The sequence below is a fragment of the Drosophila navojoa genome, chromosome 5, assembly GCF_054131105.1.
Source record: "Drosophila navojoa isolate 15081-1374.11 chromosome 5, UAZ_NAV_1.0, whole genome shotgun sequence".
Taxonomy (NCBI): domain Eukaryota; kingdom Metazoa; phylum Arthropoda; class Insecta; order Diptera; family Drosophilidae; genus Drosophila; species Drosophila navojoa.
In genome coordinates this window covers 14,309,473-14,328,567 of record NC_142893.1, presented here as the reverse complement: position 1 = coordinate 14,328,567, position 19,095 = coordinate 14,309,473, and the positions used below count along the sequence as shown (strand labels likewise).

Sequence of the window (19,095 nt, the reverse complement as noted above, 5' to 3'; positions counted from 1 at the left end):
AATAGCCAATAAATACTACAAATATCGATAGTGTTTGTATATCGATTTATTGGTATTTCAGCGTCCACCGGTTAACACGTGCAGTGCTTTTTGTTTATAGTTACCGCTTAAAGGCTGAATTTCAATTCGTTAAGCTATAAATTAATTGTGCGATATGAAGTTTTCTTACAAAGTGAGTAGTAATTCACCATCTTAAAAATATATGTTGCTCAGGTTTATATATTTGCAGTTTTCGAATTTGTTGGGCACAATTTATCGCAATGGAAACTTGGCCTTCACGCCTGATGGCAATTCAGTTATCAGTCCTGTGGGCAACCGGATAACGGTGTATGATCTCAAGAAGTATGTTTCTCAACTCACGCTTGTTATAGATACACAGTAATATATGCCTTACTTTATTATTAATTCAGCAACAAGTCGCGCACTTTGTCCTTGGAGTCCTATTACAACTACACAAACATTGCGTTATCTCCAGATGGCAGCATGTTGATCGCTGTCAATGAGCAAGGCAATGCACAGCTGATAAGTATGGTCTCCTGCACGGTGATACATAGGCATAAATTCCAAACGGGCGTGCAGTGCATAACCTTCAGTCCCGATGGCAAATACTTTGCGGTCGCACGAGAGAATCTTGTGCTAATATTTTGCTCTCCGGGTGAAATAACTGGCGAATACAATCCGTTCGTACTGAAGCGTAGTTTCATTGGGAGCTTCGACGATATCACGTGGCTAGATTGGTCGACAGACTCCAAGCTCCTGGCAATTGGCTCTCGCGATAGCTCCACTAAAATATGCGGCATAAATCACATGCTCAACTTTCGAACGTATAACCTAAGCGGACATACGGATGCCATTGTATCGTGCTTTTTCGAATTGAACAGCCTGCACTTGAACACCATCAGCCGGAATGGACAACTCTGTCTATGGGAATGTAGCTTGGAGCCATCGGACTTAATTGAAGTCGAAAAAGTTAAGGAGGAACCTGCGCAGCCATTTGCAAAGCGATGCACTCTAAATCCATTTAGGGGATCAGACAGTGAGTCCGAAGATGATATCGAAGGCAATATGGAAAAGGAAGCAGAAGCCGATGATCAGATCGAAGTGAAAGGCGAAGGCGTACATAAGTCCTATCCATTAGCCGATGACCAGAACGAGGTGAAAGACGAAGGCGTACGTAAGTCCCATCCATTCTATTACAAAAAGCTCGGTCGGCACTATTTAGCCAACGAGCCGCGCAAGGAGAAACGCGATGCGATGCTAACGGCGGCCAACTACAATCGACATACGAAGGTGTTGGTGGTCGGCTTTAGCACGGGCGCTTTCTATTTGTACGAGCTGCCCGATGTCAATATGATTCACTCGCTGAGCATCTCCGACTACCCCATATCGACGGCCCTCTTCAATAACACTGGCGATTGGCTTGCGCTGGCCTCACGCGAAATCGGCCAACTGCTGGTGTGGGAGTGGCAGAGTGAGCAGTACATCATGAAGCAGCAGGGCCACAGCAGCGATATGACCTGCATAGCCTACTCGCCAGATGGCCAATACATTGCCACAGGCGGCGACGACTCCAAGGTAAAGCTGTGGAACACCCAAAGCAGTTTCTGCTTCGTGACCTTCAGCGAGCACACGAGTGGCGTGACCGGTGTACAGTTCAGCCGTAATAAGAAGTTCCTGGTTAGCAGCTCACTGGACGGCACAGTGCGTGCTTTCGATATAATAAGGTCTGCTCGGATTTAATGGTACTTCAATTCATCAATTTCAACTAATTTTAATTTCCATTTGTGTAGATACCGTAACTTCAGGACATTCACATCGCCAACTCCTGCTCAGTTCGCCTGCGTTGCAATTGACTTCTCGGGAGAGTTGGTTGTTGCCGGTGGTCAGGATGTCTTCGATATATTCTTGTGGTCGATCAAGACGGGCAAACTTCTGGAGGTAATTAGCGGTCACGAGGGCCCAGTGACATCTGTGGCCTTCTCGCCTGTGGCCACTTCTTCGACACTCATCTCTGGATCTTGGGATAAAACTGTGAAGGTCTGGAATTGCCTGGAGAGCAATAGTGAGCACGAAACAATTGATGCTATCTCTGATGTCATATGCGTAGCATTCTCTCCCAGCGGAGAAGAGGTGAATGGATTAGATATAAAATCTATTTGTGTCAAAGTCTTAATGTTTTATGTGCTTATCCAGATCGCCGTCGCAACGCTTGCTGGCAACATACTAATCTTTGATGTGAAATCAGCGACACAAGTGAACTCAATTGAGGGACGCAATGATTTGGGCGGCGGTCGATTGCAGACGGATATAGTAACTGCTAAGAAAAATGCACAGGCGAAGTGGGTAAAGATATCTTAATGGTATATCAAATGATTTTTAACGAATTCTCTTTTTCAGCTATTTCTCTACCATCGAGTATTCAGCGGATGGAGAATGCATTCTAGCTGCTGGCAAATCCGTCTACATCTGCATATATCACGTGCAAGAGGCGTTGTTACTAAAGAAATTTGAAATAACACAAAATCACAGTTTGGATGGCTTAAATGTGAGTAGGGATAAATCATGTAAATAGAACTTGATAGCAATTTCCATATTACATTTCATAGGATTTCATTAGCCGCAAGCATCTGAGTGAGTTTGGCAATATGGCTTTGATAGAGCGACGTGAGCAGGGCGAGGGCGGCAATGTGGCGATTCGTTTGCCGGGCGTGCGTAAGGGCGATATGTCCTCAAGACGTTTTCAGCCTGAGGTGCGTGTCTTCTGCGTTCGCTTCTCACCCACGGGACAAGCATTTGCCGCTGCAGGCACCGAAGGACTTTGCATATATGCCCTGGACAAGGGTGAGCAATCGGCTAACTAGAGTTATTATTGTAATTTGTTGAAATAATTTGTTATTTTTCATAGGCGTGGTATTCGATCCGTTTGATTTGACGCTGGAAGTGACACCTAAGGCGGTACACGAGGCCCTTAAGAGCGAGGAGTTCAGCAAGGCGCTCGTCATGTCCTTGAAACTGAACGAGACCAATTTAGTGACCTTAGTGCTGGAACGCGTGCCACACAGGGATAGTAAGTGCTCGTAAATTACCTGAATACTATGCAAAAATGCACAAAAGTTACCTCTGTACACAGTTCGACCTTGCCAAGGGAGTCAGTCAGGCTATTTTTTTGTTGCCTTGTTCTCACTTCTTTTTAAAATTTTTATAATCGATAGCCGTTTTAGCATTTTTCGCATGTCTAAAAATAAATGCAAGTTGGATTTACCCCTTATATTCAAGGAGCTTATTACCCAACTCCATTCGGATCGAATGTGCAAATTTCTAGTTCTTTTTTGCTGTTAATAAACAGTTTCAAGGTTCTTTGTGCTTTAATATGACCGGTTAGCGTTTGACAGGCGGAACTATTTGTATAGCCAGATTGTTAATAAGCCCCTCGGCCACTGACATGGGTCCCACAAATTGAACAATGTTTACAGAAACAGTAAAACGGCAAAAGCAGCAACAATGAAATATGTAAATTGATTGCCATTGGCCTACAGCACGTGGCTGCATATATTGAAACGAAACGATGTCTTCATTCCTTACAGTTGAGCTACTTTGCGCGGATCTATCGCCCGACATCGCCCCACGTTTGCTGCAACATCTGGCGCGCCTCCTGCAGTCCTCGCCCCACATCGAGTTCTATTTACATTGGAGCTGTTGCCTGCTGAATACCCACGGCAATCGCGACGGCGTCTTCCAGCACGCGGCTCTGCTTGGCCTACACGAAAGTATTTCGCGTAAATATGAAATGCTCAACAAAATGTAAGTCGTTAGCCTAGGGGGTCTTAGCTTGTTGACTAACACTTATGAATGCGCTTCCAGATGTGACTACAACAAGTACACGATACGAGTGCTCCTGGACAGAGCGGAGCAATTGGAGGCAGCGAAAACAGAAGACGTGCCAATGGATGCGGATAGTGATGATGAATTGATGTTGATAAAGAGTAAACCGGACAGAGACGAGGAATGCGAGTTTAGCGATGAAGAAGACGAGGAAGCAGAAGAAAACAGTGAGGAGTCTGACGGAGTGTAGAATAGTTAATCTTGTTGTTATATAGATCGTACGAATACGGATATTAAAATGTAATTTTAATGAAATCTTGTCTTTATTTTGTGTTCAAATTGGCTTTATTTATTTACTGGCTTTACATGCATATTTGAATACTTTTTATTTTAGATATGTTTTAAGCATTGAGGTTAGATTTAATAGAGCATAATAAACAGTTTCGATTCTCTGTATATATATATCTAAAAAAAAAAACAAACCTCTGCGAAAAAAAAACTTAACCAATGGAAATTTATGTACACAAATATCATATTTGGATCTACGATAAATAAGTATCTCTGTGAAGATGAATTATTATAATATTTTTTATATTTACAGCAATTTTTGATATACAAAATATATGATTTCCTTTTAATTCGTAAACCCTATGAAATATATTTAACATAGATGTACGTATTCCTAGCTTTTATTGAGTGTGCGCTATTTTAGCTACAGTTAGATATATATATGAATATATATATATATTTGTATAAAGCCACAGCTCAAAAGTTTGCGCTAAATTATTTACTCATCTTATACAAGTGTGTAAAAATTCCTAATTAGCATTTTTACTACTTTATTTACATTACGAGTTGGGTGTGTGTGTATGAAATATATGTTTCGTGATCCTTAGAGGTTTATCTCAATCAATTTTATTATCTCGTCAAAGCACCAATTTATTTTCTGGCTGATTTTCCTTAAGCATACAAAATATATATATATATATGTATCTCTATTTATTATCTATAGTTAGTAAATAAAAGTCAATCCCAGGCTAATTAATATCAATCAAATAAAATATATGTATATAGATAGAGTTTCGGTATATCAAAAGTTATGTTCTAGGCATAAAGCGAGCTATATGTAAGCCGATACGGATTTGTTATTATAATTTGTTTGAACTGTTTCTTGCTTAGTTTCTTATTATCTTTTATGAATTACAAAATAGTTCTCAATAGGATATTTGATAAGTTGATTTGCCAGTTAGCTAGCGCAATATAACTACAAAGCAGAGTAGTTATTAGTTAAAAGTTTAAATAATAACAAAATAAATATACATACATATAAGTATGTATATATAGGTAGAGAGAGAGGGAGAAAGGGAGTATATGCTGATGAGCAACTGTCAATCGAGTATTCGAGTATGGAAAGGTAGCTTCATAGATACCACATCAGGTCTGAGTTGATATGCTCATAGTCATTGATGTATTCGTGTGTGTGTGTGTGGGTGTGGGTATCTCTAGATATATATCTAGTAAGCCACTCTAGCACATGGATATCGTTGTGTAAGTCCGCGTTCTGCTTCAGTTTAGTTGAGTTGAGTTTCGATTTTTTAACGGAGTCCAGAAAAGTGTATTCTGGAACTCCCCAAATCCTAGGAGGACTTCATCAGCAAGATGGGCCAATACAGCAGGACAAAGACGAAGAACAGTATGGGGAATACGGCGCGCGATACCTTATCAATCTCACGCCACATTATCTTCTCGACGCCCGTGTCCGTGTCCGTCCAGGCGACAGACAAAAGGCTTTGGCGACGCGCCGGCTTCGGTGGACCGCCATTGCCCTGCAGTGAGGTCTATAGATAATTGTTACAGATTATTACGATTCACATTCGTATATAATTATATAATGGACTTCGATTTGATTATCGATATTAATGTGGCCAAAGGAGCGTGGCATGTGTGCCAAGGCCCCAACTCACCTGGCCCGGCGTCGTCGGCGTTTGTGTGGCCTTCCGTGACCGTACGGCGCCACCCTCCCAGCTCGCCACCGTTGCACATTGACCCTTTTCCATATTGCTAATGCGCTGTGCCGACACAAAGACATGGAACGATAAAAGAAACGTTTTGTATTTATTAAGGCAGAGCCCAGAGCGGCGCTTACCATGGGCAATACCTTTGGTATGCGATTCACCTGGTACTGATACTGCACGTCCAGCACTTTGACGACCACGAACTCAGCCAGGGCGGCAAACACGGAGACCATGCAGCCGGCCATCCACAGATCCAGCGCCTGTCGCATGCAAAGCAAAGTGGAAGCCATATTAGTTGGCGTCTTGCGCTGGAGGACGAAGGAGCTAGTTAATTGCCTTTACATACGCAACGGGTGGTATATCGGCTCGCAGCCCCGTAAACATTGTCACCAGCGTCAGCATGCAGGTGACCAGCAGTGTGACGCGACCCGGAATGGCATCCAGACCCAGCCAGAAGCTGAACCACGACAGCATCACGACCAGCGAGGAGGGCGCGAATGTCTGGATCAGATGGTGGCCAATCTGACGCTCGAACCGAAAGTAGACGGTGAGCCGAGAGAAGTTGCCCACCTTCTCGGGCATGTAGCCATCGCTCTCCTCCAGCTCCAGCGGCTGGCCCAGATTGTACTGCAGCAGCTTCAGCTCCGGATTGAGCGTTACGCCCGAATCCGACCAGCGTAACTTTACCTTTTGGTTATTGGACGAAACTGGAAATGAACGAGTTGAATCATCGACTCCGATTGAGGGACTCCATCGTTCTGTTCACTTACAACTTTCAATGTAAATGGGACACACTTGTATGTCCATGGGATACAGCTGGAACTCCATCTGGCAGGCAATGATGGCGTGCATCCGGGCGGCATAGCGCACCGTCTTGTTCTTGTAGAGCGTCACCGATGTGAACTTGTGCGTCAGGGTAGCTATTTCTACAATGAGAAGACATCGAAAAGACGTTGCAGAGTTGCGGAACAAAGTGGTTTCGATTAGAACTAGATAGAATTGGCAAAGGCACTCGTTTGTCTGATATACATGTACATGTATGTAGTATTGTGGCTACAGGGATGGGTTTACACGCAATATGCTGGGTGGGCGAGTGCATCTTGAAGTAGGATCTATGTTAACTACGTAAGCGAATGACTCGAATGCATATTTCGATAGCTCGAATTGGCGCTGCTGCATGTGAACACGATTAGATATGTTGTACAGAGAGAGAGAGAGAGAAAGAGTCTTGTGCAGGAACATGAATCCTGCTACTCCTGCTAGTCTTATCTGGTTCTGTTCTTGCAATGAGGCTTAATAGGTGCAGCCAACTATAACATATAGAATGAACTGAAAAGTAAATTAAATATTAAGTAAATTTTCTAGACGTCTATAGACTTAGTTAATCCCAATGTTCTCGAGTTCTAGCGTAAATTCTTGCAAAGAACTTATAGAACTAGAGTACTAGCATCCTAATAAGAACTGCTTTCGTTTGCTTCGCCCAAGAAAGTTTAATAGAGTTCTTTGAATCTGAATAAATCTCACAGAGTTTCATACGGCATAACATAAAATATTAAAAAAAGTAATAGAACATGTATCTTTTGAGTAATAAATACATATATTATTAATATTTATATATATAATTTCATTGCTCCATTTGCATCGATTCACTGTTTTGCTTTTCTTGATAATGTTTGCCATGGATTATTTTTAGTTTTCCATGTTTACACAACAAAAGTGTATCCCATCCTTGTTAAACAAAACCAAAGCTGTAAATCGATATTTCTACTTTTCGTGAAAATAAATTGGGACACTAACAATGCTTCACTTTTATAGCTAATAAAATTAGACGACTTCAATTTTTTAGACTTGGTGACGAAATTCGATATCTATGAAGGTATTTGTATAAGGCAATTAGACAAAGTTCATAGAGTTCATAGAGACTGGGATTCTCAGGCTTCTAAATGAAAAAGGCTGCTCAGAGAACCTTTATATAGACTCTGTTATATAGTCTAAAACATTATTGCTTAAGCCACATATCAGGTTTGTTAAGGTGATCGAAGGTCAACTGGATTTCTGTTTAGAATTTCGCCCTGAAACCTTGTTTAGATCTTATCGCACACTTCTACAACTGCAAAATTGCTGTATTTTAATATAGGGGGTCTACATTCTTTTTGAGCCAAACACTAGCAACTAATTGGCCATGGCATTGAGAACGCTTTGGTCAGTCCGTTAGCTATTTCCGAAATGCTTTTTTTTTTACGGATTTTCCGTTTGATTTTTCAGTTGCACGCAATGCCAGATAAATGGACTAAAAGCTGACTCTCTATTGTTAAGTATGCATTTTGTTGTTAGCTCTTAGTTGGCTGCATTGAAATAAATATATAAATCATTTTATCGACCTGCCGCAAAGAAACTGGATTGTATAAATTCATTTTCATTTATCTGTATGGGAAAACAAATAAATTAAAGTCAAATGAACTTGTTGTGAGTATGAGACGACAATGAATGTTACGTATATTAATATGTATAAAAAATAAATATTTTTTTTCTAAAGAGATGTAAACTTGCAGTAGAGTTCATTCTTTAAAATATTAATTAAATTTCATTGTATTTTAGGAAATTATTATTATATTAATATTTAATTGAATTTCTCTAGGTTTGCAAAACAGCTTTTAAATTGTCATTTGTTCACATTGAAAATAGCCTGATTAATTTTCTTCCTGAGCCCTGACTCTGTTTTGCCCACAAATATTTATATGATTGAAATCGATTTAGTATTATTAGACAATTGACAATCAAATGGGTGTTTTACTAATTATTTTCAATTGATTTTGGTTTGGGCATTTGGGGTATTAAACATGGTCATCAATCGGAAAAACACATTTAAAAACTCAATAATTAAACCTCAGCGAAATCAAGATTACAGACTTAAGACCTCTTAAAAACTGCAAGAGTATTAGATATTCGGCATGCCGAAATTCGTTAGCTTTTACATTGAAGTTCGAGTTATGCATGAGTTGATTGAATGAGGGTTTTGTGATTGCTTGAGTACGACTTGATTACAATGGCCAACACGAAAACACATTCTAGAGTTGATTGTTAGTATACTTAAAGATTTGTCTAGATGAAAGTTTTTAGATTCTTTTTCATCCTTATGGCGTAGTAGAGAAGTCGACGAAATATGTGGACTTCCAAATCCTAGTCGTATGCGTTGTTGTTATTAGTTGAAAAGAAGTTTTTTTTTTTTTTCGATTTTTTGTTTGTTTTTTTTTTTTTTGTTTTGGGTAATGTTAAAAACAATGGAAATTAAAAGTATAAAAAACACAATATTATTATACACAAATTAGGTAAATACATATAGACTAACTCTAGGCTTCAGTGCGATCAAGAGAGACTTATCAGTGCTAGAGAACTTTGTGAATTGTAAATTGTGAATTCGGGTGTCAACAAATCTCACATCAAAAACACCTTGCTTAGTAGCAGTAACTCAATGGAGGAACATGCATATATTTATCATCTTTACTTACCGGCAATTTTTGAATTGAGAAAATACGGATCTGGCTGCCAGAGGTTATCGAAAAATTCTGGAAGCAAGGTCACATAATCGTCGCCCTCCTCGAATATGTCATCGGAGATTTCTAGTCGCGATTCCATCCATCGCTGATGAATGAACATGTCAACTCTGAAAATGGATATATAATGTCTGGCTGCATTATATGATCACCGTTTCGATGGAGCCAATGGAGAACATCACTTACCTAAAGTCCATATCCTCTACGTTAATTGAGTTAATATCTACAACAAATATGCTAAAGTCTACTATCACTGGGGAACCCTTCTTCGAGGGCGGACGCATTTCTGCAATTAGAAAGATCACGCATCTAATCAGAAAATAATAACACAATATAATCATATGTAGCCCCAGCCCAATCGTCACACTTTTGGTCTTTATATAGTCTGTTATTTATCGTATATGAACACGTAAGAATTTCGGGCAATCGGCCCCACTTCAAGTTCAGGGACAGCGTGTGGGTTGAAGGTTTATTACACAACTGTGAAAATCGATAGAGGTTCCAGGCGTGAGAAGTTAGACGCTAGACGTTAAGGTTCAACTTAATTTAGTTGGCATTTTTCATTACTTTCAAAAGAGCTTGATGGCTTTAAGTTTCACCGTTTTAATTGTTGTTATCTTATATGAATATAGTTAAGAATCTCACTTAAGGAAGTAACGGAGTTAAATGAGACTATAGAATATTTTATATTGTTTTTTTTTTTTTATGTTAAGGATAAATAAACGATATTAAATTATATTAAGGAAAATATCACTATTTTCCTTTTATTAGTATTATTTTTTATTTTATTTATAATGTTATTTTATTTAAAAAATATTGTCAGTATGTTTACCATCACCTGCAATTGCAGACTTTATAAAGTCTGCTGGAAGGTAAAATTGCAAAAATTATCTTTGATCTAGAGCACTGTGTGACGTCTTTGGGTACGAATTCTCTCTGGTCATGGTTACTTTTCAAAGTACACACAAAATATAGGCCCATTGCTAGCTCTAGCTGCTTTTCCTGCGGAAATGGCAGCGTTGCAGAGGGCACAATCTCTATTCAAATGCAAGATTAAAGTAAGAACCTCATAGATATCAAAGCAGGGGCAATAGTGAGGGAGTTTAACGAAGGGGAGTCTGAGTAAATTATTAATTAATAAATATTTATATATACTACACAAGACATATTTTTACTTCCTCTATATATATGCTCTATAAAGGCATGCAAAATTTAAACTCATCTCCTGTTCTTCATTTTCTGCTTCGTTTCTCTCTCGTTTAATCGATCGCTATAATTTCCGTTTTTTTTTTTTTTCGTTCACTGTTGACGTCAGGGCGCGACATACATTGCTATTATAGACATACATACATACATGCATTACATATATGTACATAAGTAGTAATTACAGAAGTTAAGCGAATATGCACCGGCTGAAGACAAAAACGGGGCTATACGGGCTCTACGGGCTATACGAAAAGGCCCTGAAATTGGCTGTGTCACGATAAATGCCACACGCAACGCTTTTAGCAATGGCAAAATGCGAAGAGAAAGAGAAATGAATCACAAAATATTTTTACCGTGCATTGTGAGCCGAAGATTTAATATGCTAACAAATATAATTCATATAAGATTTGTATTTATTTAGTGAATATATACCACAATAAATAAAATATTTGTGTAATTTGTTTTACATTTAATAATGTCTATATTTATAATTTAATATTGTTTATAACTTATTTTAATGTATTATTATAATTATTATTATTTTTTAAATATTTTAATATAGCTTTGTATCATTAAAAGTATTGAATACCTTGCCAAGTGTAATATTTAGAATATTTTAAAATGGAGCATTTAAAAATCTAGCCAAATTGAGTTAGATTTTTATATCACAAAACAAAAACAAAAATTAATTATAATAATAATAAAATCACAAACCATGTTCAGCCATTGAAAAATGTCTTGAAATGACTTAATTTACAGGGTATACAAATATATTGCCAACTTACCCTTGACATAATTAGGCGGAAGAACCACTCGCGGCTTCGTTGTATAGTTGTAGTTCACGTGGGCGTCCGTGGCCTCACTAATCCTGAAAAGTGGCCAAAAATACAAATCGGATATGAAATGGCAACAACTCAAAGAATATAAATGCATGTGCAACTACATATATGTATGTATATATGTTTGGCTGTTGGCTCTCATGGAGCGCTCTGGGTACTACTATTATAAACTTTGTCAATTTAAGTCCAAACTGGAAATTAACTTGCATACATTCGTGTCTGGGCCTGTCTGGCTGTGAATACAGGTGCTGTTCAGCTTACTGCTATTTCACCTGACAACCCCTAGCTAAACTTTAAGTTGACTAATATTCGTGCTGCAGCCCCATTTGCAGTGATTCAATTGACCTTGGTGTGTGTCTGTATCTGTGAGAAAGTGTGTGTGTGTGTGCTGTGTTTCCCTTTCTTTTTTTTATGATATTTCATTTTGTCAAATGGCTTGCCAATACTCGGAAATACCGTGCAGAGGTTATATTCAATAAATATTGCATATATTATATGCAATTTCCTCCACAAAGCTGACACATGCCTAAAATATTGTAGTTAATGCTTTGCGCAAGATCAACATTTGATAGCTCTAAGAATATTTGCCAAGTATTGCCGACTAATAATTTCTTCTAATTGTTTTCGTCCAAGAATTTCTGCCAAGTATTTCCGTCTTATAATTTCTTCAAAGTGTTTTCTGCTAAGTATTGCCGACCAATAATTTCTTCTAAGTGTTTTCTGCTAAGAATTTCTTCTAAGTATTTCCTCGAAGAATTTGTGCTTCCGTCTTATAATTTCTTCTAAGTGTTTTCTGCTAAGTATTTCTTCTAAGTATTGCCGACTAAGAATTTCTTCTAAGTGTTTTCTGCTAAGAATTTCTTCTAAGTATTTCCTCGAAGAATTTCTGCTAAGTATTTCCGTTTTATAATTTCTTCTAAGTGTTTTCTGCTAAGAATTTCTTCTAAGTATTTCCGTCTTATAATTTCTTTTAAGTGTTTTCCGCTAAGTAATCCTGTCCTATAATTTCTTCTAACTGTTGAATTTCTTCTATTTATTTTCTCTGAGAATTTCTGCTAATTATTTGCTGCAAGTATTTAATACTTAGCTGAACGATCACACACATCACTTTAATTCACTTTACTTCACTTTACAACACTGCACAATTGACCCCCACCAGGCCTGGGCGACTGAAGAAATGCTGCGGCTAGTGCCCCTTATATAGGGCAACTTTCACTGACACCACAAGGCGCTCTCAAACAGAGCCCGACGCCAGGTAGAGATCGTTGCAGTCGAGCGAATGGGAACTCTCTCTGCTCCTAGCTTCGTTTTACGAAGTGAAGAGTGCTGCATACACATAGGCAACTCGAATGATCTGCGGAAGGCTTTCATCGTCCCTTGCTCAATTTAGGCAGACAGAGAGACAGACAGAGAGGCAGGCAAAGAGACAGATGTGCTGACAGACACACGAACAGATATACAGGCAATCAAACACACTTTGTTAAATCGGGTTACTTCATTACGCTGCTCAATGTTCATGTGCCTTATGTATAACTTATTTACATTAATATTTATTATTATAAACATAATTACGATGGCAATCTCTTCTGTTCTGTAGTTCTCTTATGGACTAGGATCTCTGCACAGTCTTCTCTATTTATTTCTACTAATTATTATATATTGAATTCTTACTAATACTTAAGATTTCATTTAATTTACATATATCAATAACATATACATATACATATATATATTATAAATATTTATATATCTTAATTATATGCTTAGCAAAGCCTACCCAAGCTGTTTTAAGTAAAATATAAAAACAAATTGACAACAATTGCATTTCAAATTTGGCAGAATCATGTGTAGAGGTACACACCTATGTATATAAATATTACAATTATCTTTCTGTAAGTCTTCTAATATAAACATTGTCTTAATTTCCATATGTGATAAGCCAGTCGAGTGCAATTTCTCAATTAAGTCCATACAATATATTTGAGATTAGACATATTTACATATGATAATACTATACAAATATTATATCTAGGCGTTAAAAGCCTATTTGAATATGGAAGAAATGCTCTTGAATTATTTATAACACTTTAAATATTGTAGATGTTTATTATGTTCCAATCAAAATGCTGGCTCATATAACTCATACATATACTAACCTATAAGTATAAGTGAAAGCTAAGTTTCTTATTTACTTCATATAGAAGTTTTTCTCTAAGAAAAACAGTTTACTCTGCGTATACAATATATAATAATCAGGATAATAACTTGAATTTCTATATTGAAACTGGAACTCACCACATCAATATGAAAGTCAATCCAAGCGATATGAATGCCTTTGTGTTATATTTGCCCAGCATGATGTTGACGACGAAACAGAAAATTAAACCAAACCTCAAATCATCTCACTTTACATCGACGTGGGAATTTCATAATTCGCTTTATGAAATCTGTAACACGATAGCGTAATCGAAATCGAAATTGAAGTTGAATTTGAATTTAATTTTCAATGCATTCGAATTAAAGGATAAAAATGAATAATCGTTAAACACAGCGTCGATTTCAAAGGATACGAGCCAGCACTAGTTTGATTGAGTACTAAATATATAATTAGGATATATATTATCACGATTTTATCGCGTTATTGGCTAATTATGTTGCCGCACAGTTGGACTCATGGATCCACTTTGACTGCGACTGCGATACCAACTCAACTAGCGTTCAAATATCGAATAAATAAACCGTTGTCCGACTCGGCCGACGCTATAGTGGCGTGCTCTACGGCATATGTCATATGTAAATCTATGGCTAGAGGCGAGTGTGCTTGTGTGTGTGTGTGTGTGTGTGTGTGTGTGTCACTTATCTCATGATTTCTGCTGTCGGATATGCACATATGTTCATAGATTGTGCGCGATTATCGGGCCATCTGTGTGGGAGGCAGGCGCATGTGGTTCTAGTAAAATGATAGCCACGACGGAGCGCGATGTCTAAGCTTGCCAGGCAGCCGGTCAAGGCAAATACATGCACACAAGCACACACACATAGACACAGAGAGATAAATACACACATGCATATGCGGCACACTTCGCGCCTTAAGTCCATGTGAGACAATTGAATCGCGTGCCAATTCCACTTAAGCGCGCGCGCTTTAAATATTATCGTTACAATTTGGTCAGCATACGCAAAGTAAGCTACTTAAGCATATGTATGTACATATCTGTGACTTATATAATGGAACAATAGATCATTCAATATAAGATAGAAGAAGCTCGATCGGCATATTATATCTGTGATTGCGCAAGGGCAAATATTGAATGTCTCATGGATCCTAAATCATATTTCCTATACATATCGAATATCTGTTTATTTATTTTTGTCAAGATTATGATTTTCCTGATAATTTCAATTTATATACATGGGTAATACAAGAGGAACCGGTAGCGACATTGACATTGCCATTGCGAGTGACAATGGAAATGATAGTTCTCGCCATTGAAATTAAAAATTCCGCTTCAATGAGTGGACTGCAAGATGAAGTATATCCGGCTAGCCCCACATACACACACAGCCAGGCGTCAGTTACACACTTAAAGATTTAGATCTGAAGCAAACACATATGTATGTGTGTGTACATATTTATGTATTTATTCGTATAGCTATATATGAGATATTTGAATCAAGATCAGTATTTATTGCAATTTTGTTTTGTATTTTACAGTTTTTAATTATTTGAGTATGGAATATTTCGTATTTTCGCACAAAGCTATAAAAGCATATCCATAACCACATACGTACGTCTGTACGTGTATTAGTGGGCGACTAATTGAGTCTGAAAATCCATTTATTTTAATTATGCACGTTAAAAGCGGCTACGTTTATTCTCTTAAATTAATATAAATTTATTTTAAACGAATGCAAGTTGTAAGGGATTTTAACAAATTTAATTGTTGTTCTTTCGGCTGTTCACACTAAAGACAAGCTTTGCATAGTTAAAACTCTCATCGCTAATTTGTAACGGTTTTTCACATGTTTACAATTTGCGCGGAACTGGTTCGTGTTAGGTTGTATATGTATGCATGTATTATTAATAACTTCATATTTATTTCATAGCCAACACCGATAGTTTAAGTTGTTATCGATTTGACTCATTAGAACATTCATTATGCGATTCGAAAAGTAACCGAATCGAAAATGCATTTAGCCCATTTTGAGGCAATGACACGAACACTGTTTGTCCGCTGGACAATTGAATGAAATATAATGGGTATTACCGCGTTGCTGGCCGACGCGCGTTCGAATCCTTTCGGCTTCGCTCAGGAACTGAACGGAACTAAAAATGCGCGAATTTCTTTGCTGCTTTCTTGCCACTTTAATATACCGCGCTCCCAACAAAATGGCAGCAAGCGCGACGCCAGCGCTGGCGCTGACGCCGACGCTAGCCGCCAGCTAGGGACATTGGCAGTGGCTGAAGCAGGAGAAGGGGCTGCGGCTGCGGCAACGGCAGCGGCAGCGGCACGACAACTGTGACGGTTTCCATTTACAAGGAGCTGTGAGTATCGTGCTGGGTAAGCGTGCGAGCTCGAGCTTTTTTCCAAATTGGTGTTAGGTTCCGTTAGGCGCCATGGAAATGTGGCCATGTGGATTTTTAATCATTTGCAATAGTACGTGGTTTGTTTTGGTATTTAGTAGAACACAGGGTCGGTAATTAGGCTACGATTTGCTTAGCTCAGCGCATAGGTACATACAAACATAACCATGTTTGTATGTATGTAATTGTGCTTTTGGCAAATACTAATGATGATGTATTAATACGAAACTCTAACTGAATTATGAATGTATGCTAATATTTTTCTAAAAGATATACATACATATGTATGTATGTATATGTATGTATACTTGACACCCCATTTGAAGGTCATTATTATGTCGAAACTGAAAGCGTCTCACATTTCAGTTCCGGCTGGAGAAACACACTTACTATAAGCCATATGCATGTACGTAGGCATAAATATGATTTACCTAAACTAAACATGTCTACACCCTTCCATCAAGCGACTAACTATAATCGCAATAAACAACTGACGTCGGGGCTTTCCAATAAAACCTAGGCAATTTGACTTGAAATTTCCACAAAATAACCAAACACCAAAACAGGTGGAACGAGGAAAAGGAATACAAACAGACGAGCACATGCATAGGGTATCTATTTAGACAAACATATGTATATATACATATACATATATACACTCATTCATATGTATTCACATATTGTTGGGTCTTTCCAACAGCAACACCCACTTCGAAAAGTAGAGCTAACTTTTATTAAGTGGAAATCGCGCCTACTTTCACTCATATCTCAGGGGAAATTCTAAACTGTGTTTTTAGAACTTAAATGCATTGTAATGAGTGTACAGAACTATAGGTGTACATATGTGTATGTACATACATATATATGTATATTCTACATATATATATATAGAAAGTGTCCCTTGGTATGTCCTGACTTTTTGTTTGCACTACCTGAAGAAGTGTGAATTAACAATGAAACGTCAATTTCAATATATATGTATATAAATTAATATTTAGGAATTTGAGCAAATCGGCCAATCTGCTGCAAGCTGGTCATAGTTAGTGGCATAGCATATATGCATATATTTATATATATGTCTGTATATACACATATACATATATAACTTCATAAGCCCATAGGCGTCACTGTTGGGGTTTGAGGTAATTGTTGCGTGGCTCGTGGTTGTCTTTTTATGGCTACGCTAGTATTTCCACACGAACATATATGTAGGGTAGTTTATAATAGAGCATATTAGTTTTGATGGTCAGTTATTCAACGCTTTTCTTATTACTTTTTTCCAAATGTGTATTAAATATATTTATGTACATTCATACATAATGTTTATAAATCATGATGGTAAATTACAACTAGCATTTTCAGTATTAACAAATATTCTTACTAAAAAATTAAATAGTTTTAAAGCAGCCTAAACAATTGTCGAGCCCTGTTGGTTCGTGCGCTGGTTGATTTTCACATGTGTCTGCCGTTTCTTCTCCTCCTTGAAGGCCTCGGCGTTGGCCTTCTTCTCGATGCGGCGTTCGCTGCGGTAATCCTTAAGCAAACGCTTGCGTTCGCGCTTCTCCTCGGGAGTCTCGTCCTTGGGGCGTATGGAGAGGACGCTGAGTGTGGATAGCACTGATTTGGCACACAGAGATTTCGGACCAGCATTATCTGGTGAATCATCGGCCAAGTTGGCCAACGCCTTAGCTGTGAGCTGGGCATCGGTGCCGCCACGCAGCACGTTTGCTGGAAGACCTGTTTTGGGATCGATCTTAATGGGCGCCGCACGTCGATTGGCGCGAGGCTCATCAATTAGTTTTGGATGGTTATAAATATTAGAATACGTGGAGAGTATGGATTCGCAGTCCCATTTCTTCTCCTTGCCGTCTTCGACTTCGTAATCGACCAGCTCGTCGGTTGGATCGTGTTCACCGTCAACAACATTTTCGTATTTTTTAATGCGCTCGCGATCCCATTCTTTGTCATATTTCAAATCTTCGTTTTTCTTCTTGAATTCCTGGAAACATTGCATTACAACGGGATGCTTTTGATGCCACTGACCCTCAATGTCTTCTAAAGCAAGATCTCCGAGCTCGGGATCATCGTAGCTGGCATAGAACTGCTCGAAACGATCGTCGAGCAGTGATAGTTGTTCGTTTCTACGAATTACACTCGACGACATTGAGTATTCTGTGAAGCGTGACTTGGTTTCCTCATCGTCGAAACGACTTTTCCGCATCAGCGGACCAAGGCGGTCCATCATCTCATCTTCGTTCTCGTCTTCATTTAAATTATCTGAATCAAATTCCATATCATTCTCTTCGTCCTCGTCTTCCCAATCCTCATCGTCTCCCTCTTCATCTTCATCCCCGCCCATCGCTTGCATTACGAAATCGTCTTCTAACTCTTCAGTGTCTTCGAAATCGCTGTCGAGTGCTGCAACAACATCTGGATCCCAATCCGGACGCGGACCGGGCTGAGGAGCTGCTTTGTTTAACATGCCTTCAGATTCCTCAAATTCACTTGCGAATACGGAACTGGGCAGCAGGAGTTTGGTCTGCGCTTTGGCATCCTCAGCGTTCGTCTTCTTTGCTTGGTTGGGATTCTCCATGTACTCCCAAACCACATCATTTTCTCGCTTCTTCAGATGCTGCAGGTAATCGTAATCGTCATCAAAGTGAATACCAAACTTTTTCATCTCCTCTCGCCGTTTCTCTGGATCCATGGTTGCTTCATCCTGTGCTTTTGTCTGCGACTGCCTCGCACTCGCCTCCAAAAGCACACGCTGTGGAGCAGTTTCATCGGTAACCAAGGGATCGTGCTGACTGCGATGCACCAAGTGAAATGTGACAGCCTTTTTCCGGTCAATATATGGTTTTTTCCCTTTCACCTACAAATTAAATGGACTTAAGGCATGTTGATATTGTTAAAGAGTTCAAAACTTACCATTTTTAGGCTGCAAGAGTTGGTGTTTCTTCAAAATAAAATTGGCAACTTTTATAGTTATTGCGTTCCAAAACACATGTGCATTAGAGGTGAGACAGTACGACGGCCTAATCGATAGGAACTTATTGTATACCTATATCGATTTA

At 38.6% G+C, this 19,095-nt stretch overlaps 3 protein-coding genes across 13 annotated transcripts; 1 reads left to right on the top strand and 2 right to left on the bottom strand.

Annotated features, from left to right (window-relative positions):
• The first annotated feature begins 4 nt into the window (after window positions 1–4).
• LOC108654299 (periodic tryptophan protein 2 homolog) lies at window positions 5–4,137 on the top strand. The gene is made up of 10 exons (XM_018105482.3): window positions 5–172; window positions 230–342; window positions 411–1,724; window positions 1,791–2,130; window positions 2,194–2,339; window positions 2,398–2,545; window positions 2,607–2,841; window positions 2,906–3,067; window positions 3,585–3,801; window positions 3,862–4,137. Exons 1-10 carry the CDS (start codon window positions 155–157, stop codon window positions 4,070–4,072), a joined length of 2,904 nt encoding a protein of 967 aa, XP_017960971.1. The 5' UTR covers window positions 5–154; the 3' UTR covers window positions 4,073–4,137.
• Window positions 3,183–16,280, bottom strand: alka (glycine receptor subunit alpha alkaliphile). 11 transcript variants are annotated; one of them, XM_018105495.3, is made up of 11 exons: window positions 15,705–16,278; window positions 13,732–13,883; window positions 11,383–11,465; window positions 9,578–9,677; window positions 9,347–9,501; window positions 8,928–9,017; window positions 6,608–6,763; window positions 6,184–6,544; window positions 5,999–6,097; window positions 5,787–5,891; window positions 3,183–5,660 (listed from the first exon to the last, which is right to left on the bottom strand). In XM_018105495.3, the coding sequence occupies exons 2-11, from the start codon at window positions 13,791–13,793 to the stop codon at window positions 5,561–5,563; spliced, it is 1,311 nt and encodes a 436-aa protein (XP_017960984.1). In that variant the 5' UTR covers window positions 13,794–13,883; window positions 15,705–16,278; the 3' UTR covers window positions 3,183–5,560. The 11 variants fall into 11 exon arrangements, 9 of the variants coding, with proteins under 9 accessions (XP_017960984.1, XP_017960981.1, XP_017960980.1 ...); XM_018105492.3 differs by having other exon boundaries at window positions 6,174–6,544; window positions 15,705–16,275; XM_018105491.3 differs by having other exon boundaries at window positions 5,981–6,097; window positions 6,174–6,544; window positions 15,705–16,274.
• Window positions 16,281–17,296: 1,016 nt separating this feature from the next.
• LTV1 (LTV1 ribosome biogenesis factor) lies at window positions 17,297–19,094 on the bottom strand. Its single transcript, XM_018105488.3, has 2 exons — window positions 18,950–19,094; window positions 17,297–18,893 (listed from the first exon to the last, which is right to left on the bottom strand). Exons 1-2 carry the CDS (start codon window positions 18,950–18,952, stop codon window positions 17,430–17,432), a joined length of 1,467 nt encoding a protein of 488 aa, XP_017960977.1. The 5' UTR covers window positions 18,953–19,094; the 3' UTR covers window positions 17,297–17,429.
• Between the last annotated feature and the right edge of the window lies 1 nt (window position 19,095).